The 27005-nt window shown below is 48.6% G+C and overlaps 1 protein-coding gene and 1 long non-coding RNA gene across 4 annotated transcripts in view; one reads left to right on the plus strand and one right to left on the minus strand.

The window, feature by feature from the left end:
• The window catches only part of EPS8L2 (EPS8 like 2), a 47761-nt gene that overhangs the window by 2605 nt on the left and 18151 nt on the right, over positions 1-27005 (minus strand). Inside the window, exons 4-20 of the mRNA XM_021403482.1 lie at positions 19739-19803; positions 15517-15678; positions 14808-14957; positions 14206-14285; positions 13927-14066; positions 12100-12179; positions 11512-11638; positions 11123-11211; positions 9808-9882; positions 8835-8983; positions 8544-8670; positions 8057-8172; positions 4933-5044; positions 4284-4391; positions 2744-2885; positions 764-947; positions 35-167 (exon numbers count right to left, since the gene is read on the minus strand). Of these exons, the coding sequence (XP_021259157.1) occupies positions 35-167; positions 764-947; positions 2744-2885; positions 4284-4391; positions 4933-5044; positions 8057-8172; positions 8544-8670; positions 8835-8983; positions 9808-9882; positions 11123-11211; positions 11512-11638; positions 12100-12179; positions 13927-14066; positions 14206-14285; positions 14808-14957; positions 15517-15678; positions 19739-19803 (2039 nt within the window). The remainder of the gene's footprint in view (positions 1-34; positions 168-763; positions 948-2743; positions 2886-4283; positions 4392-4932; positions 5045-8056; positions 8173-8543; positions 8671-8834; positions 8984-9807; positions 9883-11122; positions 11212-11511; positions 11639-12099; positions 12180-13926; positions 14067-14205; positions 14286-14807; positions 14958-15516; positions 15679-19738; positions 19804-27005) is intronic.
• On the plus strand, positions 2362-24106 carry LOC110401923. 3 transcript variants are annotated; one of them, XR_002440693.1, is made up of 5 exons: positions 2362-2446; positions 5576-5624; positions 15483-18973; positions 20692-22204; positions 22880-24106. It is a non-coding gene; the product is annotated as an uncharacterized LOC110401923 (long non-coding RNA). The 3 variants fall into 3 exon arrangements; XR_002440694.1 differs by having other exon boundaries at positions 20692-20883; XR_002440692.1 differs by lacking the exon at positions 22880-24106 and having other exon boundaries at positions 20692-22870.

The raw sequence follows: 27005 nt of genomic DNA on the forward strand, positions 1-27005 counted from the left end.
CTTTTCGGTAGGAGTTGTCCAGACAGCTGCTTACCTCCAGCTGGTTCTTTTCCACCGTGATTTTACTGTACACTCGGTTTCCCTCATCACCGCACACTTTCTTCAGCTCCTCTCTGTTCAGGGAGAAAAGCTGAGCTCCAGTAAGGATGCCAAGGTGTTCCACCGTCCTGGGAAGACACAAAACCAGTAGATAACAGTGTTATACGTGGCCTCTTGCTGAAGGCGAGGAGTCAGCGGTAACAAGGCACTGGGACCATGTCCCATGCAAGGCTTTGGCAGCACAGCAGCTGTTGGGCATCCCAAGCTCATGGCAAGGATGACAGCAGGCCACGAGGAATGGGTGAAGCCAGCGTCACACCGCATCTGTGGGCATTGCAGTGATTTCACTGCATGTGGGAAGCAGCCCTCACACTTCTTGTTGCTCACAGTGCAGAACATGAGTTGTAACTTGTGGCCCTAGACCACCTGCAGCATTTTGGTCCCTGCGGCTGGCTCGACTTCCTAGCCCTATCTGAGGATCTTGTTCCTCGCTGATCCTTTAGGACAGCTTTGCCAGAGACAGTCCAGGTGGAGTAGTAGGTCTCTGGCTCCAAATGTACTGGCCACATAGTCTGTATTTAATATGACCAAAATCTAGTTTGCAACACAACATCTAAAGGTAGATATAAACGACTTGAAATCCAGCCAAAGTGTTCCAAGCTGCATCCCCACTCCTCCTTAAATGAAGAAACAACATTTCAACTGGCAGCAGCGCCGATCTTACCCTTTGCTGAATGACTTGGCCTCCAACCACGCTTTGACTTCTTCAGAGCTGGATTCGAAGGTGAGGGGCACGTAAACTTCCTGAGGCTTCTCCACTCTGAAATTCCTCTGGGGAGGCTGAATTTTGCTGTTTGTGATCTTTTTTAGCAACTCATCGTTCACCTCATCCATCTGATGCAGAAGTTCTGGGGAAACAAGGCACACTTTTTAGAGCACGGGGTTGAGAGAGGGAATGAAACCAAGTCTTCAGTCACAAGCTCTGTGAGATGAATGTTTGCAGTGAAACTGTAAGGAAGATCAGAATGCCGTTCAGCTTCTTTAATAACTCTGTAAACACATTAAGGGAAAATGCTTGCTTTTGCATTTTAGTTCTAGAGAACAAGTTCAAGTACTTCATTAGAGCAGTAGGTTGAGGAATGACATTTTTGACCTTCAAACTTTGATCTAAAACAGATGTGTAGAGGGAGACCACCAAGGTTTTGGATGCTGGCAAACTGATGGAGAACTGGTGGATTTCTTTGCCTTTCCTCCCAGCCCTGTCAACTTCTTTTGGCTTTTGAAACCTCCCTTTCTCTTTGGAAGAAAGCTAGATTTCTCCAGTTCTTCTCCAGAATGATGGAGAGGAGGTATCACAAAACAACAGCCAAATGCTCATCACCTGCCTAGCAGTCACTGAATCTAAAAAGCTGCTTCAGGTATCTATAGCAGGTGCTGGTAAGCACCTATGTTTTGACCTAATTTATATAAAAATATATTGCCACTGATCTCTTGTTTCTTGCGTTGCTACCCTCTCCTGTTCATCACGCTTCATTCAATCTCTCCACGCCACCTAGCAGAATTTTGCTCAGTGGTGTAAAACACCTGATCTGGCAGTGACTTTGCTATCCTCGGTGCTGTCAGGTGGTGACGAGGGACTCCCCAGTGTCTTGTGTTGCTGTTGTGTTTTTGCTACTAGATTATCATCTTCCTGTTTTGAGTTACTTAGTTCCCTTTGGGCTATTGAGATAAGGAAATTGCCCTGCAAACTTAATGGCAGAGGGGAAAAGAAAACCCAGAGCACATGAGACAGCAGAAGTCAGAGAGGCCTAACTGTGTTTTTGAAAAGAGGTTCCCATTTTTCTGTGTCCTGTAGTCCCACTCCCTCCGCTCGTCAGTCCTCACCGCTACTTCTAATAATTTGCCAATCCAAATCTTCAGACCTTCAGCTTTTTCTTTGCAACTAAATAGAAGTGGGAGGAAGCTTGAACTGGGAGTGACTGGTACGCTCACAAAACTCCCGCGACACATCATCCAGCATCACTTTTTCCATGAAACTCCCAAAGACTGAGGAGAATAACTCAGTGTTATTAATAGATACGTGACTACAATGTCTGTGTTGTGGGGCTTTCCATTGTCCTAAAAGAGCTTCTGCTTCCAGGAGGTTACTGGGGGCGAAGAGGGGATGAACCCTGGTTGCGGCTTTCAGCAGCTAGTATGCTACAAGTGTGTTCAGGGTGAGGCAAGGGGGTGAGGTGAGCAAGGCTCCTGGTCTTTCTAACGCTCCATGTCTCTGTATGGCTTGTGCAGAGGGAGGGTGTGATGTACAATCTCATACTTGACAGATCCGGTGGCTGGGATTCCTCGGGAACCATTTGAAGGAACAAGCCAGCTGGGCACTGCACGCGTGACAGGAGACAGGAGCAAAGTAAGTGAGAGAAAGGGATGGACCTGAGTGGGGGTGGTCGCTTGGACACAGGTCACGCTGAAGGGAAAGGAGGCTCTCTCCTTGGCAAGAGGAAGGTCAAGCTGGAAGAAGGGTTAAGTTGATATTAAGTCACCTCTTTGCCCTCCTTTTCTCAGGCTGCCTGAGCTTAGCCAGTGAGCTCCTCAGGGAGTAAACAGAAGCACACGTACACCAAAACCGTTCAGTTAAGTCCTAAAACACAAAGCTGCCTGAGAGCAGTACGTGTGGTGTAAAAGAGGCACGATGGGAGGCACGTACGTTCTTTGGCATCCTGGGGAGAGTTGCGTGATAACATTTCACTTCCCCATTTATCCCCGGCGTAGCTGGCAGGCAGCTTGTGAGTTGGGCTGGATGGCCCGTATCCTCTGGGACTCAGGTCTCCTTTGTACCTCTGGTTAGCCTAGGTGATAAAGAAAATAGACGTGTAAGAGTATTTTTTTGTCACTGTAGGGGAACTGCTGAGTCCCAGCCTGAACCACTGATGGAGCACCTGGAGGAAAGACCCAGTCAGCTCTGGGAGCACAGCTGAAGGCAATTCACCTCTTGGGCCTCATTGAAGGGCTGGCTGCCACTGAGGAAGGATCTCTTGCTGGAGATCCCTCCTTGGTGGAAGCTTTTTTCCTGTGTATCCAGAATTTTCTGATACGAGTGAGCCATCTGCTTCCCTTCCTTTGTAGCACCTTGCTATTGTGCTGGTCCTTCCGCCTCTGTTGTAACATGTTTTCCATAGTGTTGGTCTTTCCAATTGCTGCAGTCATTTTCTGCGTTTTATTTAATTATTTTTTTAAATATTTTGTTTCCCTCCTATGGTAACAAATGGAGGGACAAACTGTTGTGTTCTCCCTGTGGGGATCTCACTCCACTGAGGCTGAGGTGAACTCAGAGAGTACTGCATGGAATGAGTTCATTTTTGGGGCCTCATAGGAATAAGCACAAAAAGAAAGCAAGCCAAAATCCCATTAGGGGCTAAAGCATCAATGTTTTAGTAACTGGATGTCGAGTGGGACTACTGCCAAGTGCCCAGAGCAGTCTGGAAAGGGGCTTTTCATATTTTCTTGGTTAAACTATTGGGACTTCAGTCCATTGGCCTCCTGGAGCGCTTTATCCTTTGCCTGAGTTGAGAAATACCGAAGAGGGGAAGAAATTCCATGCTTCCTTTGGGCATTTGGAGCTCTCTGTCACGCTTTTGCAACACAAGGTGCTTGAGAGCAGTATTCCCTTAATACTCACTTGGGTGGTATTTCAGTCTGCCTCTACTCTGGTAGCTGGTTCCTGCTGCTGAGCTGAGTTGGTGAGAGAACTGTCTGGTCTTCATTTAATTCCCAACAGCAACAACAACTATCCTCAGCGCTTTGGTGGTAAAAACTGCTCTTATGGCTGCATGGGCTCCCTCATCCTGCTTACAGTACAGCCCTGAAAACATCAGTTTCACAACAGAGGAGGTGGTAAAGCATAGGCTGGGAAGTACGTGAGCTTGAGGGGGAGATACTGGCAAAAGGTGAAACTACTTCAAGCCATTGTAGCCAGCAGATGCTTGGTGACAGCTCTGTGTGAGACCTTTGAGCTGTTTGGGATGGCTACACATAGTGCAGGAGGAGATAAATGGTGGCAAAATGTGGGAGTTGATCCTGGGAGACTCAGGAACCTCCTGGACCCTGGCTCATTTGCTTGTGAGGGTTCCTGCTGAGCTGCACATGGTACCCTAAGAAATCCAGGCAGGTCCAGCTAACAAGCTCATTCTCGGTGGCTGATCGTGCCTTGCTGCAAGCTACCAATTAAACATCACCTGGCTACAGACCTGTTCGAGCTCTTCCAGCTTCACCACATCCAGGATGTTATAAGGGACGTAGCCGGCCTGCCCGCTCCGGTTGAGCAGCTTCCACCACTGCTTATTGTCTTCCAACACCTGGCAGAAAGGGGGAGGAAAAAAAACAAACAACTGCTAGTGAGACCATCAGATATCCAGCCTGTTTAAGTGGGATACAGCGGAAAGAAATTGCACAGAAACGTGAAGTTGCCAGAATAACATTAGAGTAACGTTGTCTCAGAATCTCATTACTGAGACAAACAGATCTGTTGGACTGATGATTTGAAAAATAGATCTCTAGGTGATAAATAATCCTTCCAGAACGTGTGGGCTTTGCTGGCAAAGCCCATGCACATTTCTCGTTTCAGCTTCGCTTTGAACAGAAAAATAGAGGTCTTTGCCCCAAATCATAGATCCGTTATGGTTTGTGTGTTGCCCAAGTTGTATCGTACATTCCCACAGTGATGCACAAAGAGAGAGATTGTGAAAAAGGCTTGTAGACTGGAACCAAGCTTTGTTACTGCTTTTGATCAGAAAATACCCAGCAAAAATGAGCTGGCAGTTTCCAGTCTGTTGAGATCTTCGTGCTGTTGCTAGAAAGGGGAGGAGGGCACACCTCCTTTCTGAGCACGCTGCTTACCTCCAGGATTTCATCCTTAAGCACTGAGAGTTCATTGGCATTTCGCGCTGTGAAATCGTAGCGGATTTTGGCATATCTCTTCGGCTGGGCCATTCCCTGTGCCTCAAAATTCCTGCAGGAGAAAAAAAATATATATATATATATTTAAAGGAGACTGGTTGAAGAACTAAGGCTATGCAGGTCCACTGGGAATAGACAAGTGGTGATGACTGTGCAAGTGCAGGTGGAACCGGCTGCGTTTGTGTTGGGAGGGGAAGTGCCCCTTTGCTCCTTTAAGGAAGAGTTTCACCCCTCACACGAACAAATGACCCTATGTTTGAAAATAGAAGAGCTCTAAGGCTGTTTGGCTACCAGCCTTATTGGGTGAGGCTGCTGCTTGCAGGGTAGAAGAGGCTTTTTCCTCTCTCAGCTGCTTTGCTGCTGCAGCAAGGCCTGAGAAGGCTGACAAAGCACAAACAACAGTTGCTCTCATTCCACCCCTTGTGGGGAAAAAAAAACACTATCATAGAGAAGTATAACTGTCCTCTGTGCCTGAGCAGGGGAAAGGCAGGCACCAAAGCTGGGAGAAGAGCTGTCAAACATGAACGTAGGTAGAACTGACTGGAAATCTGTGTTGTGTTTTGTTTTGTTTTGTTTTTTTCAGCAGGCAACACTGAGCTACTGAAAGAGAATTCTGCAGATTCATAGGAAAAGTGAGTTGAATGTTTCTATTCTAAGATACACTCGGTGGGAGGAGGAAAGTGTTCAAGCATTTTCCTTAGGAGTTTTTGATAGAAGAATATGTGGCTTTCAATGTTAAACCAGCTTTTAATTTGGAGAGGAGAAATAAACACGGTAGGTCGTCAAAAGTGGAAATGTGAAGCGAAAGGTTTTGTTTGGCCCAAGCTGAAATGTGTTTTTCTTTCTTTACTTTTTTATTTTTCCTGGCTTTGGAGAAAATGTGCCTATCTCATCTCTTTTTTTTTTTTTTTTTTTTCCCTCTGGTTAGGATGGGCATAGTGTTGTTTCTTAATTCCAAATGTGCCTGCAGTATGGGGAAAAGCTGTCTTGCCTAGCTGCATAAGTGTAGGCAGGGGATATTTTAATGTATCTTTTGTGCATCTTTCTGCTTATGACTTGTAACCAAGTACACAATGCTAGGGAGTTCCAGCTGTTGATATTCACAACAAACATGCCAACAGGGTGTGAGGTTCTCCTCCAGTGGGGCTATGCCAATTTCTATCAAGGTCCGTGTAACTCAAAGAAGCCAGTTAGACAGCTGCAGGTGGGCTGAAAAAGGTTGAAACCATTGGTTCAGTGATTTGGTATCATGCCAATTTCTGCAGCGCAGTCTTCAGTTCACTTGATTTGGGATGGCTCTCGGTCTAGTTACGGAAGTTCAGTGCAGTCTTTCAGACAGATCGAATCCATCAGTCAAGAAAGGGAGTGGTGGCCTTACCCTGCAGTGCCCTGAAGGCAGGGAGGGGGGTGAAAAGCTGGAGTTACACAGGAATTACTTATTTTGTACCGTTCCAAAATGTAAATGGGTCACGAGGAAAGGGGACAGCTTGAGGAGTGTGAGGGTAATGTGTGTTTTGCATGCATCTAGGTTTCACATGAGAGACCGTCACTGTTTATTATAATGTCGCCTAGGGCTTTCATGACGCTTCTCTGCAGCCCAGAGCTCTGTTATAAATAATAATGCATGCATAATACATGCATGGGTGCTCTTGCGAATATGGAGTCACTTGGTTAGAAAACTAGTCCAAACTATCCGGAAATAAAGCTGAGTATACCAGGAAATACCCTGTCCCAGGGCTGTGATGTTGGCAAGCATCTGGGCAGACTAGATTGAAGCCTGCTCTGGACTGTAGAGTCATGGAAATATTCTCAATTAGAGCATCTGCTTCAGTGCCACGAACTTGAACGTTTTCTTCTTACATATAACATAAGGAAAAGTTGCTGTTGATAGTCTGAAAGGTAGGTACAAATACAACCATGCCCTGGTTGTGATCTTGAGGAATGTGGGCCTGACAAAGAGTGGAGTCAGCACCCGGAACTTCAGGAGAGCAAACTTCAGGCTGTTTAAGGAACACCTCCGTCCCTGGAGGTTTTCTAGGCCAGGTTGGATGGGCCCCTGCACAACCTGATCTAGTGGCTGGACCCTGATGGTCCCGGAGGTGCCTTCCAACCCAAGTCATTCTATGATTTATTACTTACCTATGTTAAGACTAAGAGGTAAAACTGTCGTTTACTACATATTGTCTACCACTCACTTAAGATGGGCTTAAGCGTTCTCATGTAAACTGATTTCTTATTTTTCATAACAACACTGAGGAAAAAGTAGAATTGGAGAAGAGAATCTGTTACCGTAATTCTCTTCCCGCTCAGTGCACTGTTTCTGTATCATTTTATGATCCCACCAGGAGCTCTGGTGAGGCAAATGAGAAGAATAAGTCCTTTTGCTGTTGCAATTGGTTTTGAAGGTTTTTCCTGTGAATTTGAACATTTTGTAACAGCAGTAGAGCTCGTAAATCTTTTGGATTAGAACATTGAAACGTGGAACAAACAGTGTGTCTTTAAGCTGTTTCTCCAGCCTAGTGCGGCTTTGGGAAAGTCCGTTGTTAATTGCTGTGCTGTGTCTGGACTTCCAGCCTTTAACATTTCATGGCTCATTAGTGTAATCTAGGCCTGTGCTTGAGCAGAAGGGAATGCAGTTTGGAACTTTACGTCAAATCACCGCGAAGTGAAGTATAGCAAAGAGCTCATTTGTAATTTGGGAAGAGTTTGTTGGAGCTTAGAGGCCTTGAGAAAAATTCCAAGGCACGTGATGCTTAGCATCACTTTGGTGGGTTGATGTTACAAAATGACATACTGATAGACTAACGAGGCCAGCCAGGAGTTCGGCCTCTTCTGGTAGAAAACACGTGCAACTCATTTCCTTGTAGACCTGCTGGTGATTAAAAATCAGACAGTGTTTACATGAATAACTGCTCGTCTGACCTTTGAGTTCTCTCTATCTTGTTAACAAGTCAATCTGCCGGGCTGCCAAAACATCTTGGCATCGTGATGTGATGCAGTGGGTGCTTCTGAGGCTAGCTGGGAAGGGCCGAGACAATTTTGCAGGGTGGTGCTGGTACGTTACCTATTTACATGCTGAGTTACGTTCTGCTTAAAGGCATCCACAGCTTGTGTCTGATCAGCTGTCTGGCCACGCTTGAGCGAGGAGTTACGGTAAGGATATCCATTGGCTGATGATAGCTGGAAGGGTAAAAATGGAGTCAGCGGTGCCAGGAAAGGGGGAAGCTGCAACGGAGGGAAAGGAAGGCAATGAATCTCGCCTCGTTTTCTTTCTGTATGGAACCGGAGTAACCAGATCCAACTGAATTTCGAGTCGACTCCTTGTTACACACCACTGCAAACTCCACAGTGGCACTGATGAGTCAGAGCAGAATCTGAGGAGCCAGAAGTGCCTGACAGCTTTGCTCTCCCTGCACTGCTGCTGGATTCCTCTGGTGCCACATGCAGAGGCCAGAGAAATTAACTGTAGGCTGGGCAGATCCCTCTCTCACTCTGAAGAAGAGAGAGGAAGGGTGAAAGGAAGAGAGGATGGTCCGGAGCACAGGACTCACCTCTTCTTGCAAGTGCCCGATGTCTATTTCCCAGGGAGCTCCGCGGAAGATTTCTATGGGCGGTTCCCAGCCATTGCGGAATTTGGGGATGTAGGTGGGAATGTTTGCTTCTCGGGGCCATTCAGCCCTAGGAGGTGAAGCAGGGAAGAAGTATGTGGTGAGATTCATGAGTCACATTTGTCACAAAGCATCCAGTACTGCATGCCAGGGCTGACGTGGCTGTAAAATCAAGCATCCTACCCCCTCCTCAAAAGCTTGGGGATGCTGGTGAGATAGCAGCTCTGTCCTCACCTGGATCTGGTCCACGCCTCTCCCAGGGAATCCCAGAGGCTTATCTCTTTTGGTGTCAGGTGTCCTCTGAGGAAATCTGTGGCATCTTTAGAAAGAAGCGGACTGATGACAGACCTGGCAAGCTCAGGGCCACCACAGCTACTGACGACCTGAATCACACACAGACACAAAGGAGTATGAGAGACTTTGCAGGAAAGGTTCAAAATATCATGCCAGCACACATGAAAGAACAGAAATCAAAGACAGAAAAATCATTCACTCTGAGCATTTGGGCTCTCTCTTCCTCCAAAGTAAAAGGGTATACCTTCCAGATCTTATAAAGAAAGAGCAGGCAAAAAAGGCAAATAATTCCTGACTAAATTCTCCAAGGGATCCAATGCAAGCCTTCATGCCAAGGGATGGCCCAACTCCTGTTGGAAGCAGCTAACGTTCAGTTGTCTCAAGAAACATCAACCTAAGTCTTTGCAGAAGACTGAACAGTTCAAAGGAATGCAAGAATTTTTCTACTGGAGGCTAAGAAACCTTAAAATGAGCCATTGTCGGAGAAAGGTCACAAACTGCCACGTTGGAAAATGGAAAATCGCTTGGTATTTCTGCATCACTTCTGGTTTCTTCTTTCAGTTGGATTCCTGCTGCTTCCTTTCAGTGCAAATATTGAGCCATGTTTACCTGAAGGTGAGATCAGGCAGATTCCCAACCAGAACCAGAGCTGGCTCGCACTCTTCACAGTAAGTCTTTGTTAACGTGGTGGAAAGATTTGTATTTGCTTGGGTTTGTGTATTTAATTCAGGCTGGAAATCGGATCAGAAAGCAGGAACACCGGTGCTGTTGCTTCTGGACTCTACTGAGAAAGCTATGGAAGGTTCTGACCAGCTTCCTGATTTTTTTCTGCGTAGTTTAGCTGCCTCTGAGTGCAGAAGCGACATTAGAAATAAAAAGCAAATTCACAGCCAAACCTGTGAATTAGTTTTACCAGTTCCAGCGGCCCAAATAGGAAGTGCACCAACTCCGAAGCGCTTGGATCCTGAATGTGCTTTCTCAGTTTGGCCTGAAAAGATAAAGAAAAAGCCAGCTTAATCCTAACCTGATTTAGGTTAGCATTCTACGACATGGGGGATTGTTACTGACCCATTCCCTACCGGAATGCAAGGTCTAGTCATGTTAAATGCTGATGATTAAACATGAATGTGAAGTGGAAAGCGTGAAATGATGGACGGCAGCAAAGTGACTGAGGAAGTGGCACTTCACAAGGAGGACACAGGCACGTGGTGTGGGGCAGATGTGACACCGTTCTGGCACTGGTTGCCCACTCAGCTTGTTACTTGCCCCCAGCCTCTCTTTGCAGGTCTCTGCATATATGGATAGCCAAGTCCAAGGCTGGCATGTGGGGAGAGCTGTGGGTGCATGGCCGTGGCCTTAGCAGGGTGCCTGATCAGTTCTCATCCCAAGCAGGCAAAACTATGAATATCTGCTTCTAAAAGAAAAGCTTGCATCTCTGTGTCCTGCCTCAGGCTGGTTTACAATTTCTGTGGTTTCCTTACTAATAACGTTTCAGGAAGGATCTTGTTCACTGAGCAAGTTTGATTGGAGCTGACAAAATTTCCTTCTGGCTCATTACCCTCCTGGTCTCACATACTTGTCTAAGCAGAGCTGGCTGCACTGGGAACATCTTTGTGCTCCAGCTTGTCATCCCCTTCTTAACACCTCCTGGTACAGCTCTTCAAGAGCAGAAACAGATTATGAGCTGGGAATCGGGGGGCAATTAGAGACACCAGCTACTGCTACCCAGTGACTTGCAGGCCCCTTGCTGGGGCAGCTTCACTGCTGCTCTGTAGACATGGTTGGAAAGAAATGGGTTTGTTTTCACACGTCTGCTCTCCTCAGCCATGAGCAGGGGCACAAATGCTTGGTATGGCATAGAGAGAAGGGAGGCACGGGGAGAGGAACAGGTGGGTCCTTTCAGCTCCGAGTGTTTGTGAAATGGGGCCAGGTGCCCGCTGTGTGCGCACCATGGCGCTGGCACATGCACAGGCAGTGTGGAAGGCACATGCCTTTTTCAGTCGTGGACTTAAGGCTTCTAGTTTCAGTTTAACAACTGGGCTAAAGGAACCTGCACAAGCCTCACGCAATGTTCGTTTTGTGGTTGCTTCTGGCAGAAGAATCTGAAATTCACACCTCTGTCCCTTGATAGCGCTTTCATTACAAATTTCACTGTAAATGCTTACTACTGCAATATACGGGAAACAGCCGTGTGGCTGCCTAAGATGAAAATATCCTCAGTGTCTTACCAAGAGGTTAAAAGCCAGTTTAGTTTTCTGGAAGCAGTCGATGAACTCAGCCTCGCTTGGGGGTCTTGCTCGAAGAGTCAGCATTCCCTCTTTACGAGAACGTGGAGAGAAAGACACTTGAATTAGCATGTCCCTTTCCAGGATAGGTCTGTCTCGCTGGCATGCAGAAGTCACAGCAATAACAGGTGCTGAGACCAGAACTACTGAAAATCTATGGATTGAGAAAAGTCAAATCTCTGCAGTAGGTCCCTAGAGACCAGTAGGACTTTTTCCAAATGGTGTATCACAAACCGACGCAGTGCTGCACCGACCTGGGCTTGCTAAGGTGAGGCTTCCCAACCTTATCTGTGCCCCCACATTCCCCATCTGTTCTGGCTGCTGCACTGTACCTGCTGGGCCTTTCTTCTTGTTCTTCTTCCCTTTCTTCCTTTGGTTGAGCTGTTTGAATGCCTCTGCAGCCTTCTGAAGCCTGGCAACAAAGACTTCAATGTCATCCAGGGTGCAGTTCAGAATTTGCTGTGAGAAAAGAAATGCAACAAACCCAGGTGAGAAAGGGCCCAAACTGCACACAGATGGGAAACAAGAATCCTAGGTCTTTACCTACTTCATTTCCCGGAAGAGTGAAGAATCCAGGCAAAAAATTAGGCTGGGTTGATCCCTTCCCAAACACAAAGCTGTGCCTTATTTTGTACGCTGCGCTTGCCAGCGTGATAACTGGCTCCTAGCTTATGGGCGTTCACAAAATAACCCCAAGAGAGGACTGTGAACTGGGCAGAACCCTTCTGAAACCAGCAAAGGAGATGGCAACTAACCCAGTAATGGGGTTTTTGCTTTTTCTCACCCTTCTAAGCAGTAGATATCAGTTTGAAAATGACTGAACATAAAATGAACTGGCGTAAAATGCCAGCTCATGGAGGAGCCCCTTGCTTCCTTCCCATCTTCCCCTTTTCCTTCTGCCTGCTGTTCTTGTTACCAACCGTTTCTTTTTCAATCTTCTGTGCTAAGATGGCTCGGGACTCTTCATGGTCCTGGGAGGCAGAGCCTCTGCGTTCGTAGTCTGCAGACAAGGAAGAGAAAAAATATTTTTTACTGTGGAAGGTTGAAGATGGGCTCCATTAACCACAGTGACCCATGAGTGGTAACACCTGGCTGTGTTTGTTCATTCCTTTATTCTGAGAGCACCTCAGAAGCTCGCCAAGAGCGGGAGGTGATCAAAGGTGCCTATTAAATCTCGCACGGATTACAGCACCTGCCCACCAGCCCTGTGTGTCTTTCTGCTGCCTGTTTTCAGATGGAAGCACTCAATGAAGCACAGAGAGCAGTCAGCTCCCGGCTACAGGCAGAGACCTGCAAGCCCCAGCTGCCAGGAGGCACTGACTTGTTTGCCCTCAATGCATCTACGCTAACTTAGGCCCACCGAGGAGCTGAAGAGCTGCCCCTGATATTGCTGAGCATTCCACGTGTGTCTAAGTGTGATCAGAGCAACTCTGAGCCTGTCTTCTAGCCCTGAGCTCCCCAAGAAGCCTTGCTTGTCATCAAGAAATTAAAAATAAGACCTGGAAATGAATGCAAGTGTCTCCTGCTAGCAAGCAGCCTGCCAGGAATTCTGCATGGTTGGTATTCAGGCAAGCCCCTGCAGAAATCGGCATTTTTGTGTCAACTCGTGTGCAGTCTCTCAAATGCTTTTAGCTGATATTAAGAAGAAGATAGACACTCAGTGGTTTAGCAATATTTCAGCAATTGTTCAGGTGGCCTCTTGTGACAAGAGCAATGTGTCAGCTCAGCAAAACGGGCTTTGGAAAGGGCAGCACAGCAGGTGTTTGCACAGCAGCATTCTCAGGTGGGACAACCTGCAGGGCAGTTTTGACAGAGGATGGGGAAAACTGTACATCACCTTTAAGTGTGAAGATGAGCTGATTTGTTTTGTTAGGCTTGATGTTAAACGTACTTAACGTATGTTCACATATATTAACGTAAAGGGCAGAGGGGAGGGTGGCCATTATGGAAAATTACCTCAAAATATAGGTGCTGAGAGATGGTCCAGCTCTGAACTGCAAGTCTTATTTTCATTATGCAAAGCTGGACCTAACATAGGCTCTCCACCAAGGAGGCTGGATCAGCTGCTTGGCCTTGGATCCCAACCCAGGGGAATGAGTGTTTACTCTCATCAGCTTGTACTTGAACTTTCTTACTGTATTCTGATTACGTATTTTCTTTTGAACCTAGCAATTCAGCCCACAAGAAGCTGGTACAATAGGTTGTTTGCTGGTCATTTTAGACACCTTCAGATCTTCTTTATTTTTTTTTCGAAGCAAGAGCTTATTTCAGTTACTGGGAGCTTTTTTCTGTTACCTCTTTCTCCCAAGAGGACTACAAGGTTTCTCAAGGCAGCTCAAACCAGTCTGAAGTCAGGATGGCTTTGGAATAAGGTTTTAGAGGGGCGAGTTCCAATCTGCCTTTTCATACTCAGCTCTAGAATTCATGCAAACCACTTAATATCTGTGGGTGAAATGTGTGTTCTTTGTGAAGTTAGCACGGGCCAGGAATTTGCCTTTCTGACCAGCTCTGTCTTTTCTGTACATTTTAATTTCACTGGTCCAAGCTTTGTGTCATCATTCAGTTTGCTGAGGGCCCGTCACCTCTTTGGGGGGATTTCAACCTCTACTGTTGCTTCATAGCACAGTGTAAAGACACTGTGCGGCAATACTGGGGCTGAAACGACCCCAGGCTGTTTCAGGAAGGTTCTCTGTCCAGGCTGAAGAGTCCCTGCCCTCAGGGACAGACTCAATGAGCTCTCCCAGTACCTGGTTCATACTGGGAAGGGGGTGCCACCCGGTTCCTGTTCATCGCATGGCCTCGCATGTCGTGCTGGATCGGGATGGGGGCTGGCCCCTGTGGCGGTGGGAGGATAGACTGTCTCTGCTTGATCTTCTCTTGGTTTGCTCTGCAAGGCAACAACACAGAACAACCCCATCAGAGGCTGCTGATCCTATTTCCAATGCTGGAGCAGAGATGTGGTGCTCCGAGTGATACTAAGTACACTGGTTGCCTTGCCCCTTTGACCTGAGTCCTGCAGGACTTACTTGAGCGTCTGTGGCCGTATTTTCTTCCCGTGCTTGTGGTCTGCCAGGGCACTTTCTATGTCTTCGTGAACCATCTCCGCCTCAAAGATAGAACAGGAATGTTTTACTACAGGGCTGTGCTTTGCAAAGTTTGAGTTGAAGGCTCCAAGTGAGCAAGGGAAGCAGTGGCTGGCAGAGAGCTGGGAGCAGTGTATCTTGCTCTGTTTACCAGATTGCTTGGCCTTGGGGTAGTCTGCAGCCAGACATCACTGACTGCAACATAGGGGGTCAGGAGCCTTGAAAGGGTGGTGTCAAGGCACCAATATCTGGACAAACCTTTAGGGTGGCTCACAGCTCCCACTGACCACCATCAGTGCCTGCCCAGTCCACACCTTTGTTTGAACAAGCAAGTACAACGCCACTGATATATCCATACAAAGCATATTGAGATATGCATGCAGGTGGCACTCCTTCCCCCCCCCCACCCCACCCTGGGCTTTGCAGGCTACTTAGTGCAGGTTCCTCTGTCTCACACGGCCCAGAAGGGTTTGGGGAAAGCCATCTGCGGGCCACAGCAGCCCCATTTCCCATCACATCCCCATGGCGAGGAAGGCTGCACTCACCTCCACCTCATCGCAGTGGAAGAAGTGGATGTCAGGTTTGTGCTGCTCCGAATCCTGGCACACCAGGAGGAGGATGGAGGAATAGCGCATCTGGTTCAGCACCGTCTGGCAGTGCTGGACAGTCGGCAGCGGGAAGTCCTCCAGCTCCTCCTGGAAAAGAAGAAGGAATGGGTTGGGCAGCAGGGATCTCTATTGAACCTGTACGTGAACTCTTGGGATCCCTGCTTGGAGAGACCTGACGGAGTTCATGCTCTGAGATTTCCTCGACCCATCAAACATGCATGTCACCGTCCTTCTCCCCTTGTCTGGATGCTCTCTGCCATCAGATTAGGTGCCCTGTGTGCATCTATGTGTATTGCTGTCAAAATGGGGCATCGTTTTCAGGCAGGGGATCCTGCACGTTGTTATAATACCAGTAGTAAGTTCTTCCCTCTCTGCTCATATGTTATATGCAGATCTCTGTGGACCTGCAAGTCTGCATCACTCCCACAGAAAAACAGTTACACTGTTTGCTTGGGGCACAGCTCAAGGTATCTTCTATCTGGACTATCTGTGCTGTGGAGCCATGAATAAATCAACCCACGCCTGCCTACCCTTCCAATTAGAGTCAGCCAGCCTCTGCACGGCCTGGAGTGGATTTTGGTAGTGATTCACCCATGTTTGGTTTCCTTACAGATGGTTTCCCTAAGCAGAACCCCTCTCTGGCTACCTGTGACTCGCAGTCCAGCAGGCGGATGGACTTGTCATTCACTTGCAGCAGCATCTCCTGTGTCCAAATCTTCTCCTTGGAGTTGAGCAATAGGAGTTTTCGGATGGCGTCATCCACTGTCACGATGGACTCGCTCTTGTCCATGATGAAGGTGGCCAAATGCTGAAGTTGAGAGGGAAGGAGGAGAAAACAGGTGAAAAAGCTTTGGTGATGGGTGTATTGTGAGTCACTGGTAAAACCATCTCCAGAGGTCTGGACAGTTGTTTGTTCTTTACTGCATGGGCACGACAGAGTCGCTGTGCAAAGCGTGCATTCTGGTTGTTAGCACCAGTCTGTTCACTGGTGAAAGATTAGGTTTGGTAATACAGCAGGAGTTTTCATAACAAGTTTCACCGCTTGCATATTTATCTCATTGTATGTCAGCTCTGGCAGCTCTGGCCCCTGTCCAGCAGCACGCGTTTGCAAGTGCTTTGTAAGTGTGAGCCAGCCCCCTATTTTTTCCTGAAGCCATAAGACAGCTGATTCTGCTCCAGCCTTTGGATCCCTTCGCGCTGCTTTTCCATCCAAGTTACGCAAATTGCTTTCATGGGAGTGAAAATGAGCCTCTCTGACTATACAAAGTCTTTGCTTCTTGCCCCTGTCCCGCACCATGGCTTTGCTGGATTTCCCTGGTCTTCCTCCCTCCCTCCGCTTGTCCTATAAACCCAGCCTAGGCCTCTTCTCTCCTCCAGCCTGATTTCCATGCTGTCCTCCCCTCTTTGTGCTGCCTGACCAATGCACTTGGGCCGGGGACAGACCTGATCGGATGGCAATGTCCCGGACATGACTGCACTTGCACACTTTCCCAGCCCTGTTCTGTGTCCTGAAGCAACGATCCAGGCATTACACTTGGCACTGAATTTATGAAGGCTTGTGTAATCGAGCGGCACCTGCAGGCTTGCGACTGCTGGCAGGGCTCCACGCGAGGGGAGTCTCGGCAGGGTAGGGCAGGGGGGAGTTGCAGGAAGGAGAAGCATCTGTTGCATACAAATAATCCACATGTCCCCCAGCAGTGGGTAAAGGCTACTTCAGAAATCCAGCTAACTTATTCCTCTCCTCTCTGAACACAGCTCGCAGCGTGCTGTGGGTGGAGAAGACGTGCATCTGCCAGCAGAGGGGACTGCAAGGCAGGAGAAGCCAGCTCAGGCCAGCCAGGCTGTTATCTGTGCAGTCATCCCTGTGTGAGGGACGGCACGGTCAGTCCATGTGTTCAAGTGACATCAGAGGAAGGGAAATGTGAGGGAAGCAGAAAGAAATTGTCCCGTTTCACCTTGTTCCCTCTGCTCTGCTGTGTTCCTGGTGACGAGAAGGGAAGAGTCTACCTGAGTGGGAAAACAGCTGAAAGTGTTCCCTGTTGTAACCATCTTCTTCCAGGAGGGGAAGGAAGGAGGTTTTTGCAAGGGCACATTATAGGCCTGACCAACACATCTGTGCTGCAGCTGTGCTAGGGCCTGCTTCCAGGGGGCTTATCAGGGCAGATCCTTGCTCTTCTCTTCCCCAGAATATCTCTGGCTTAGCCACTAGCCACTGTTGCCTTACTTAATACCATTAGGATAAGTAACGTAGAATCACGGAACGGGTTGCTGCTGAGTGATGATGCATCAGGGGTCAGGGTCCAGATGGTGCAAAGAGACAGGTTTTGTCTGAGAAGGCTGGCAAGCAAGAGCTGCAAACTGCGAGAACAGAAAAAGGCTGGGGGAAAATGTGTCTGTTCCCAGCACGTTGGCTCGTGCTGGTTAGAGTTCACAACAGCTGCGTGCCTCGGAGAGCAGCAAAGGAGGATGAGAGTGTTCTGCTATGAGGAGGAAGTCCTTTCCTACCTACAAAAATCTAGGATGATGCACAGTGAGCAGGGAACAAACTATGAGGTAGCAAAAGCCAACCCTGCTCCAGCACCAGAGGGGAAACCGTCAGTGTTCTGCAGTGGAAATAGGCAACAAAGGAGAGGCCATGGCCACTGGGGTATGAAATGGATCAGATGGGCCCAGAGCATCCACGGCACCAGAGCCTTGGGTGGTGGTGCTGAAGCACAGGTGAGAACCATCACTGCAGCTGGTTCTGTACAAGATGTGTATGCAAGGCGAAAAAGCTCGGATTGAGGCAGCCCTAACAGGATGAAGGGGTTGTGTCTTTAATGGTGACAGTCAACATTAGGGATGGAGAGAACTTGTGGTTGCTAAGGTGATTGTTGGATCGTTCCCAAAGACTGGATAGACCAGAGAGGAGGACAAACACCGCAGAGCTTACACGATGGCCCAGTTCTGTGCTCGTGAAGCAAAGGTATGGGGTGAGGCACTATCTAAATAAAACTCCTGGCAGGTATTTGAGCAGCTACACCGAAAGCTGAGGTTAGCCGTGCAATCAGATATGAAGAACGTGCTTGGGTATGTGTTACTGTAATTGTAAAACGCTGCACAAAAAGCTATTTGCAAAGTCAATATTATGCCAAACCCTTTGCCTTCTGAGCAGTGAGGGGAATTGGTTTATACCTGCTGACAGGCATTCTTATCTGCTCTATTTGTGATAAGTGCGAGGTTTACAATCTGCATAAATTCCTTAGTTATTTACTGGGAAATAAGTTAATTTTCAGGGAGTGAAATCTACTTGTCTGGCTCAGGCTCATTAAAATATTTTTCCTTTCCATTTTCTTCAGATAATGCTGGAGTGAGGGGAATAGAAGCTCGTTCTTCTCTTTATCTGATTAAACCCCCCCCCCCCCCCGTCCAGAGGGAGAATCAAATAGGCCAACTTTTCTAAGAATGGGCAATTACTGCTTCCACTTTTAAGGCCTGATCAACTTAAAGATTACTTGCAGGGTGTGAAATGCCTTTATAAGGAAACCGCTTCCTGCCTCACTGCCTGCCACTGAAGCCCTGTTTGCTTTGGTCAAAGTTCAAGGCAGAAACTCACAAATGAGTGGCATATGGCATAAGTAATGAAGAATCCATGTACGTGTCACTGTTTAAAGTCCCTTCTGTGACTCCGTGAGTGATTTTATTTGGCAGGGCTCACTGATGGGGATGGTTGGCCAGGCTCTTAGCTTCTCGGGTGGTCTTTGAAAGTCTAAATTGCATTTCAAGCCAGTGAGCAGGCTCCTCTGTTTCTAACTGGACCGAGGCCTTAAACCAGAGGAAAGAGGACCCTTCCTGCCACCTATAAACCTCATCAAGTGTGTTCCTTTCTTGCCTTGCCAGGTTTCAGTGCCCAGTGACCCAGCTGTCCCCGGCCAGGTGGAGCTCCTGCTGGCTGGCAGCGGCACAGGCTGGCTGCCTCTCTTCCAGTAGGTGTCTGTGACACTGGAAGCCCAATTTGGCTGAATGCCTGTCATGGCTGAAGGGTTTTGAATTACTGGAGAGGACACAGTAGCTGAGGGAGAGCTGAAAAATGATAGGTGATGTGCCCTGTGCGGTTTGGGCAGGTGAGTTCCTGTAACCACCACAGAATCCCTGCCTGTCTGCGGTCATCAGGAAGGGTTTGAAGCATGGGGCAATAAGAGGACAATAGCTCCCACTACTCTCCTTCAGATGTAGAGGAGGAGGAGGACAACAGTTTCTCAATTTCCTCTTTCTTCATGCTGAAATTTCCCTTATCTTTTTCACATCTTTTTTTCTCCGTTCCCTCGTTACTCAATAGTTTAATTTGCTGGATCTCGACCGTTCATATTTTTGATAAACGATGGCTCTGCGTGACATTTTCAATTTTAATTTAAGACAGAAAAGAGATCTGTTGTTGATTTAACCAAATTCACATTACTTAATGATTGGTTTTTTTTTTTGTCCTCCCTTCCCGTCCACCCTTTTGCATCTGCTAGCTATAGCAGCTAAACGTGTCCAGCTGAATAACTGGTTAGTGCTGGCTTGTGCTGGCAGGAGTTAGAAATAACCATTGGGCCCAGCTTAGGGGAAGCTCAGGAGGCAAATTAATCTATCTGCATTGAGGGGGCAGGAAAAAGAAATACAGGAATGGCAAGTCCCATCTCCCTGAAGGACGAATGGAGGATTCTCAAGCAGCTTTGCTGTTTGCCTCTCCCAGGATGTGGAAAGCAACACCTGCATATTGTTAAGTAGGTTACCAGCTGCTCTTTGACCTAATGCAGCTCCAGGAGAAGTGAAATACATTCCATTATCAGCATCTGCCACTGATATAGGCCTTGCAGTCCCATAAAATTTCATTGCATACTCACCTGTACGTGGTACTGCGAAGTCTCATGCATAATGATATTGGAATTGGAGTATTTTTTCCTTTGTTCTGCAAAAAAGAAAAAAGAATGCCTTTAGTTTAAAGGCTGTTTATCGGTGTACTGGGGTCTGAGAATTACAGCTCTCGCAATGGGGTGCTGCTTCCAGTTTCAGACTGTTGAGAATCAAGGACAGCAACTTCTGCCACAGAGTGCAAACTCGGTGCGTAGGGTGCACATTTGAGCTGTATTCCAGAATGCCACTGATCATTCAATTCCTGGAGGCCAGCGCCATTTAAGGAGGAAATGAAACCTTGTGTAAAGCAAAGCTTCACACAACAAATCACCAGGGAAGGTCTCAGAAGAGCAGCTTGAAAAGGCTGGCACCGGGCTACGAGCTGTGCGTGGCTAGAAAAATAGCCTGCTGCATCCCATCAGCCTGGACATAACAGCCCTTCTAAATGGCCTCCAGAAGAAACCCTCTGGAGCACCATGACGCTGCTAGTTTGCTTTCCTTGCATTTCCTGGCAAGGGGAAGGGCTGCAGGGATCAAGGCCAGCCAGCCAGAACGTGCCTTGAACAACATTTTTATGAGGCAACAAATCTTTATGGCTTCCCGCATTTCTCACTGGAAAACAGCAGCAAAGAGCAACTGGGGAAAAAAAAAAATACTGCTTGGATTAGCAAGGGGATATGGAATAGAATCCTAGGAAAATGGACCTTGTCAGCTTCTACTCCATGGTTAATGGTATGCGTGCTTTGTGTGCAGAGCAGAGGAGTAACTGAACTGAAAACATCTCCCTGACCAGCAGAGGACATCCTCTAACCTCTAGTTTGCTTAGAACACGTAATTGTAGATCTGTGTGTTGTCACATGTTCTCATGAAAACATTTCTTTGCATATTTTCACCCATCTAAAGCTGGAAATAACCTGTGTTAAAATCATCCTGTCCTCTGTAGCAACCGTCACAGCCAGGAGGATCTCGCAGCAGAGCAGACACTGGGGCTCCTTGTGTTTTAAAGAAGCATATGGGAGTCTTAGCTTATTTGTGGTTTACTTCAAAGCTTCTTGAGTGCCTTCAGTGCGATGCTGGCTTCTCCGTTTTGTTCCCTGGTGCTTTGAGTACAGAGCATGGTGACGTGGGGAGAGATGTAAGTGAAACTTCCCAAGCTGTTCCTTCGGTTTATAACACCAGTAGCGTGCCACGTTTTGATGGAAAAACATTCCCCAGAGACTTAAATGAAGTATTGGCGCTGTTTGTGTCAGCCTCCTGGTTGCTTCCAAACCATGGAGTCTAAGATCTACCAAGCCTGTCCTTGACATCCACTCCAGAGCCACAGAGAATGGGCAAGTGGCTGTGAAGTAATTAGGCCAATGCTTAACGTGTGTTCTCCTTTAAGCCCTGCATGCAGGAGAGTGCTAGCAAGGAGTAACTTAAGTGAACAGAGCATGCTGCTGTTACACGAGCAGAAAACAAACCCCAAAGCATCATCCAGGGGCTTCAGCTAGGTGCTAAGGGGTTCCTAGCATCCCCTTCTCACCTGGATGGCTGTGATTTGCTCTGACTCCCAGCTGATCCTGTGCAAAGAGAGGAGGAGCTGGCCTGGATCCACTACTGATTTTTCTCACAGCTGACAGGAATTAAAATATCCACCGCGTGCATGCTTTCTTGGCACTGCTTGCCAGGATTTCTGCACATCCTTCCTGACGAGGGTTGTGCCCCTCCATGTAACATGCAGTTACACGCCTCAGTTTTCCTGCCTGGAACTGGGTGTGATTTGGAGCCAGCCCTGTGCTTGGATCCAAATCCCACTGGTTTGGATTGAACAAGCTCACATGTCCCAAGTCTTCAAGACTGTCAGTGTTCTGCTCAGAGCTCTCAGCCCGTTCCCTGCCCTGCTTGAGTCAAGCACAGGTCCGTGGCTCTTGCTTTGGGTTCCACCTCTTTAACCTTTTCCCTGGACTCTTGGGCGTCTGTTAGCTGTTTATTTCTGCTTGGCTTCCGTCGAGGCAGGAGGAAGGAGTGCAGGCGCTGCCAGCAGGTGTCTCTCCAGAACAAGCACTGGCCTGAAGAGTTGTTTTCCTTGGGATTTAACTTGGGATTTTCAACTTTGCAGGACCAGGAGAGCTGTTAGATTGAGCCCCTCTTTGTACTTCTTCAAAGGCACGGGGCCCAGCACTGGTAGCAGAGCTGCCTGCAGATGCAAGAGCATCCTAAATAAACATACAAACTGGGCCCAGAGAGGTGAAAATGAAAAGGGATGCTGGTGCTTTTGGTCAAAGCCTGGTGAGGGTTGATAGGTGCAGATTTCGAATGCGTTTTATTTTGAAGCCTATAAGATGTCTCATCAGCGTGGCAGGACACCTGTGTACTTTGCACCTTGCACCTGTATGCCTGTCGCTGAAAGCACAAGAGCGTGCTTTGCTTCCACAGCTGATTCCTGGTGGCACCAAAGTGGCTGCTGTGTGCAGGTAGGCATTACTTTCTGCTGGGCATGGTGGCAGGGGCATTGGCCGAGGCTCTGCCTTGCACACCATGAGGACAGCTTGGGGAGAGAGATCTTTGGACGCCATGCACAGCTCCTAGCTCAGCCACGAGCTCCTGGAATGACCCCGAGTACAGGAATTAATATTTCAGCACGGCCACTTCCCCCCTTCGGCTTACACTGAGGGGTCAGTGGCGTTTTCTGTTTGCTGGGTGTTTTAATTGCAGCCTGCCCTACTTCAGATGTGGGGCAAGATCTGGGATAGGGCACACAGCAACATGTGTCTGCAGGGAATTGTGTCTGATGCGAGGCACTTATTTTTTCTCTGAGTAACCTCAATTTCCTCGCCGAGCATTTCTCATGTAAATAGATGACACTGATGGAAATGAGAACACTGCGTCTGTGTGGGATGGGGACAAGTTTCAGTTTTGAGACATCCCGTCCCCTCCTTTTTAAAAGGGAGCGGAAAAGGCTGAAGTGGTCAGGCTAGAAACAAAGGCTCTTTGCAGTGGGGCAGGCAGATGACTCCAGCTCTGAAAGGATGGGTGTTGAGCAGTGTCAAGAGCTGGTAGATACTGGGGAGACGGAGTTCCAGAAAAGCCCTCCCAGCCTTTTCCAGCAGAGGTGCAAAACACTGAAATCTCCTTTCATTTTAATACAGGAAGAAGCAAGGATCCAGGCTGTACATCACAAAACAGGCAATTGCAGGCCACCTCTACCCGAGATGTGGATGCTTTAAGGAAAGCTGGGTTTTGGTATGTTTGCTTCACAGCAGCGTGATGAAACATTGCAGACCTCTCTCTGGATTCATCATTATTTGCCTCAGCTTAAGTCTGGCTCTGGTGATGCTGGGCCGAAGTAAACGTGCCCCGCACAGAATAACACTACGAATCTTGGGGGAAACTTTTTGTTGGCAAAGCGAGCTCTTTGCCGGAAGAGATTTCAGAAAACAGGACGCTTGGCCAAGTGGCTCCCGCACTGCATCGCCTTGCCCTCCTCCATCTGCTTAATTTTGTATGAAAGAACGCTGGCACATTTCCTCCTGGTTTATCCGACACCACTCGTGCTGGAAATACTTTGCATTTCTACAGCATCTTGCAATGGAGAAGACCCAAGCGCGGTAAGGTGTCACCCACTCCACACTGAGTCCTCGGGAGGAATCTGCATAATCCCCAGGTGATGAATAGGAGTCATAGGAATTTAAAGGTGGTTTTCAGATGGCAGCCGCTGTCAGAACCTAAACGCCAACATGCACCTCTGTTTAAGTGAGTCATCTGCTGCATTCCTTGAGAGGCTGCCGCGGTGGAGGGCTACAGGATGCAAGGCAGGCTGGATTGCAAAGAGCAGGAGAGCTGTGGGACTGTGGCACTCGTACAGCAAACATCTGAAGGTGATAAAAGCTGGCGTGAGCCCCACAGTGACCACTGCTGGACTTTTTCCCTTCTGCCTGCCAGGACAGCCAAAGAGAATGGAAAACAATGGAGCTTTGTTCCTTGCTTTTTGGTGTCTGGCAAGAAAAATCTCTCCTAACATGAAGATCATCGCCCTTTCCTAAGCAGCTGACTTTACTGTTGCCTCATTCCTACAGGTGTGGGAGAAGCCGCAAAGCCATTCTCTGACGAATGTTATGTGTCACCAGTATCTTACAGACACACAGCGCTGCAGAAATGGTGTTTCCACTGGCACCGGTGGCCAGATGAGGAAAAGGGAAAAGCTGAGACCACTGCAGAGGCAGCAAGGTGGACTTGACCCACTCAAAATGGGCCAAAAACTACGTGCTGAGCTGAAAATCCAGTGAAGACAGGCCAAAATCCTGTTTGGAAGGGAGGTCGTCCTGCTTGGCTTTGTGTTAATGAGTGAGAAGATAGAACTGAGAGGGAAAAAAAAAAAAAAAGTAGGATCAATTCACATCCTGGAAGAAAGGTGTTATCGGAAGCCTAAGCACATTCCATGTGCCAAGTTCCCTCCTCGTGTCCATGCAGTGCCCTTTTTCCCAGGGAGCTGGGCTGTGGCTGTGCACGCTTCCCTGGATCGGGTGCTTTGTGTGTGCAGCAGATCGGTGGGATGAATGTCCGGTGGTGTGCTCCTGGGGTACAGCACGGCCAAAGCCACTCGTGGTGCCAACAGGTGCCTCTGTGACAAACACGTGCTGTCACAGCAGGGCTGCCCCAGCCTCTCCTCCATGCACATCCTTCTCTGCTTAATTAGGGAGTTGTATCACGGCGGATCCTCCCTCATCCTCCCTCTATCTCCTTGTATTTGTTTTCTGCTGTTGCTGGGCAGGAGGCTCCGTAGAAAATGTGGGGGATGAACAGCTCATCAATGAAGCAGTTAGGAGGGAACCAAAGCATAACAACCCCAGGTTTGGGAGATGGGCTGGGAAGGCAAGAAAGAGCGTGGCTGTTGCTGAGCATCTGGTCTCTCCAGGAGCTGTCAGCACAGGACAACACGGGCCTAGAAATGCAGTTATCCTGCAAGGACCCAAGAGTCACGACTATTGCTTTGTTTCAGAGCTCTGGTGAAGGACGCGCACGAAGCAGGGGATCCTCGGCCTCTGTATCCATTATGGCAGCTTAAGGAGGCTCCTGGCTGTTGCCTTCTGGAGTTTGCCAGTTCTTTGTATTACCGATATATTATCTAGCAGCACACACGCTTTTTATAGTAACCTGCTGGTCCTTCTGCCAAACTAACAGGTCAAGACACAGCCCTTTGGAGGAGAAACAAAACAGCAAATGCCTTGGAATGCTAATGGCAGTTATGCAGATTTGCCGGGCCTGCATTACGAAGCAGCCTTACGAAACAGCATCCCTTCCCAGGATCCGGGCCAGGAGGCCAGATCTGATCTGGCAGCACACGACCGTGCATCTGCACTGTGCAGCTCTGCCCATCCCATGGGTTTCTGCTTAGCTATAAGACGGAGATTGGTCTGCACAGGCAAGTAAGCATGTGGCATTGCAAGGCCTTCTGCCGAGCAGGGAAAGCAGAAAGACAACAGGAATGAAGCACCACCCAAGGCGGCAGGAAGGAAACTCCACCAAATGGCATAAGGAATGAAATACCACCCAAAGCAGCAGGAAGGAATCGCCACCAAAGGCTTTGGTGCTGCGGCCTGGGCCCCGTTTTGGAAGCAGCTTTGCACCTTTCTGTAAAGCATCAAGCACTCAGTCTTCCTGGCACCACTCTGTGCGCTGCCAGCAGCTGCCTGTCACGGTTGCTGGGACACGGGGAACATACGTGGGGTAGCTGTCCCTTTTGGGACGTGCCCCTTTTAGTACGTGAAGCTCGTGAGGTGAATGAAAAGGCTCTCATTGATACTGGGGGCAGCCAGGGGTATGAATGGACCTGGGCAGCAAGGAGCTGCTTGACTGATAGTGCGTTGGCAGCCAGTTGCTGTCAAGAGGCTGAATTCCTCCTCGGCGTGCCTAATATTTGCCACTAGCTCAAGCCCAATTGCTCACATTCCTCATTTATGAGCTGAAGACACAGCACACTCCAGAAGAGCAAATAAAAACCTGACACAGCTCGTGGGTTGTGCAAGGCCTGCGTGCATCAAGTAACACTGCCCGCTTGTGCCTGGCGTGCCCAAGGACGCGAGGCGGTGCCTACAGCAGCACACAGCAGCTGGGCAGGCGCCCAGGGGCTGCCCAGCAGAAGATAATCAGGCTATTGAGAAACTCGTGGGGAGAGGTATTCCCTTGTCCTTTCACATCAAGGCTGGATGAAATACGCCAGAGGTGGAAACACCTCTTTGTAGACCCCCCCCCCAGCCATGCAGTTTTCCAACCAGCAGCGCTGCTCTTGCGCTGAGCCACCGGTGGGTTTTCATGCAGGAGCCAACAGGAATGTTGGTTTCCTTCCTTTCTTCCAGCCCTGCTTCCAGTTAAAGTATTACATTTCCAGGCCTTAAAGGAAAAGGGTCACCCATGAGGCAGTGTCAGAGCGGAGCCACGTAATCTGAAGCTGGAATGTGGGCTGGGAGAGGGGACGTGAAGAAAGACCACTGAAGTGACATGGGAGGCAGACAAGGGAGTTATTCAAGGCTGGAGGTGGGGGAGAGGGGGAATCGCTGCTTCAGGAGCAGATCAGCAGATCAGTGTTGCCCAGGGCGTTTTTGCAGTGGGCTGGGAAGCCAACAGCAATAGCAGGTGAGAAATCTGTGCCGCCTTTCTCTCTGCCTGGCACAGGAGCACTTTACCTCCCTGTTACTGCCCCGCTGCACTGGGAAAATGAACGCAGGGATGCTCCCTCTGAGCAGCTCTCTGTCCATGCTGGCACCGGGCAGGAACGGTGGAAAGGGTGAAAACAGGGCTGGTACTTCCCTGCTCGATTGGCACCGCTGTGGTCAGCACCGTTCCCCTGTGTGGCTGTCATTTGCAGGGCTTCAAACAAGCGTGGGGTAAACCAGGCACTGCCCTGCAAGTGCTAAATCCATGCACAAACTCTTTTCTAGAGGGCTGTGGGGCAGGAACGGTACCTCAGTGCTTCCATAGATAACTGTGTGATGCCCTTGCTCGTGGCTTGGGCAGGCCAGCACTATACACAATATGCCGTACTAATGATATGGTATACAGGGAGCAATACTAATGAGCCCATTGTTGGTCATTGCGCCAAGCCATCCGTTGTAAATGCGTATTTACAGTGCAGCTTTAGGAAACGGACTGTCTCGAGTCCGTGTTTCTGTCTTTCTGCTTTTGAGGCTGTTCCTGAGCTGGCACAGCTCGTGCCTGTAACGGTATCTCGCTGCATCGCCACTTCACATTGCATTTGCCCAGTGTGCAAGCGAGGAT

The sequence above is a fragment of the Numida meleagris genome, chromosome 6, assembly GCF_002078875.1.
Source record: "Numida meleagris isolate 19003 breed g44 Domestic line chromosome 6, NumMel1.0, whole genome shotgun sequence".
Classification (NCBI taxonomy): Eukaryota; Metazoa; Chordata; class Aves; order Galliformes; family Numididae; genus Numida; species Numida meleagris.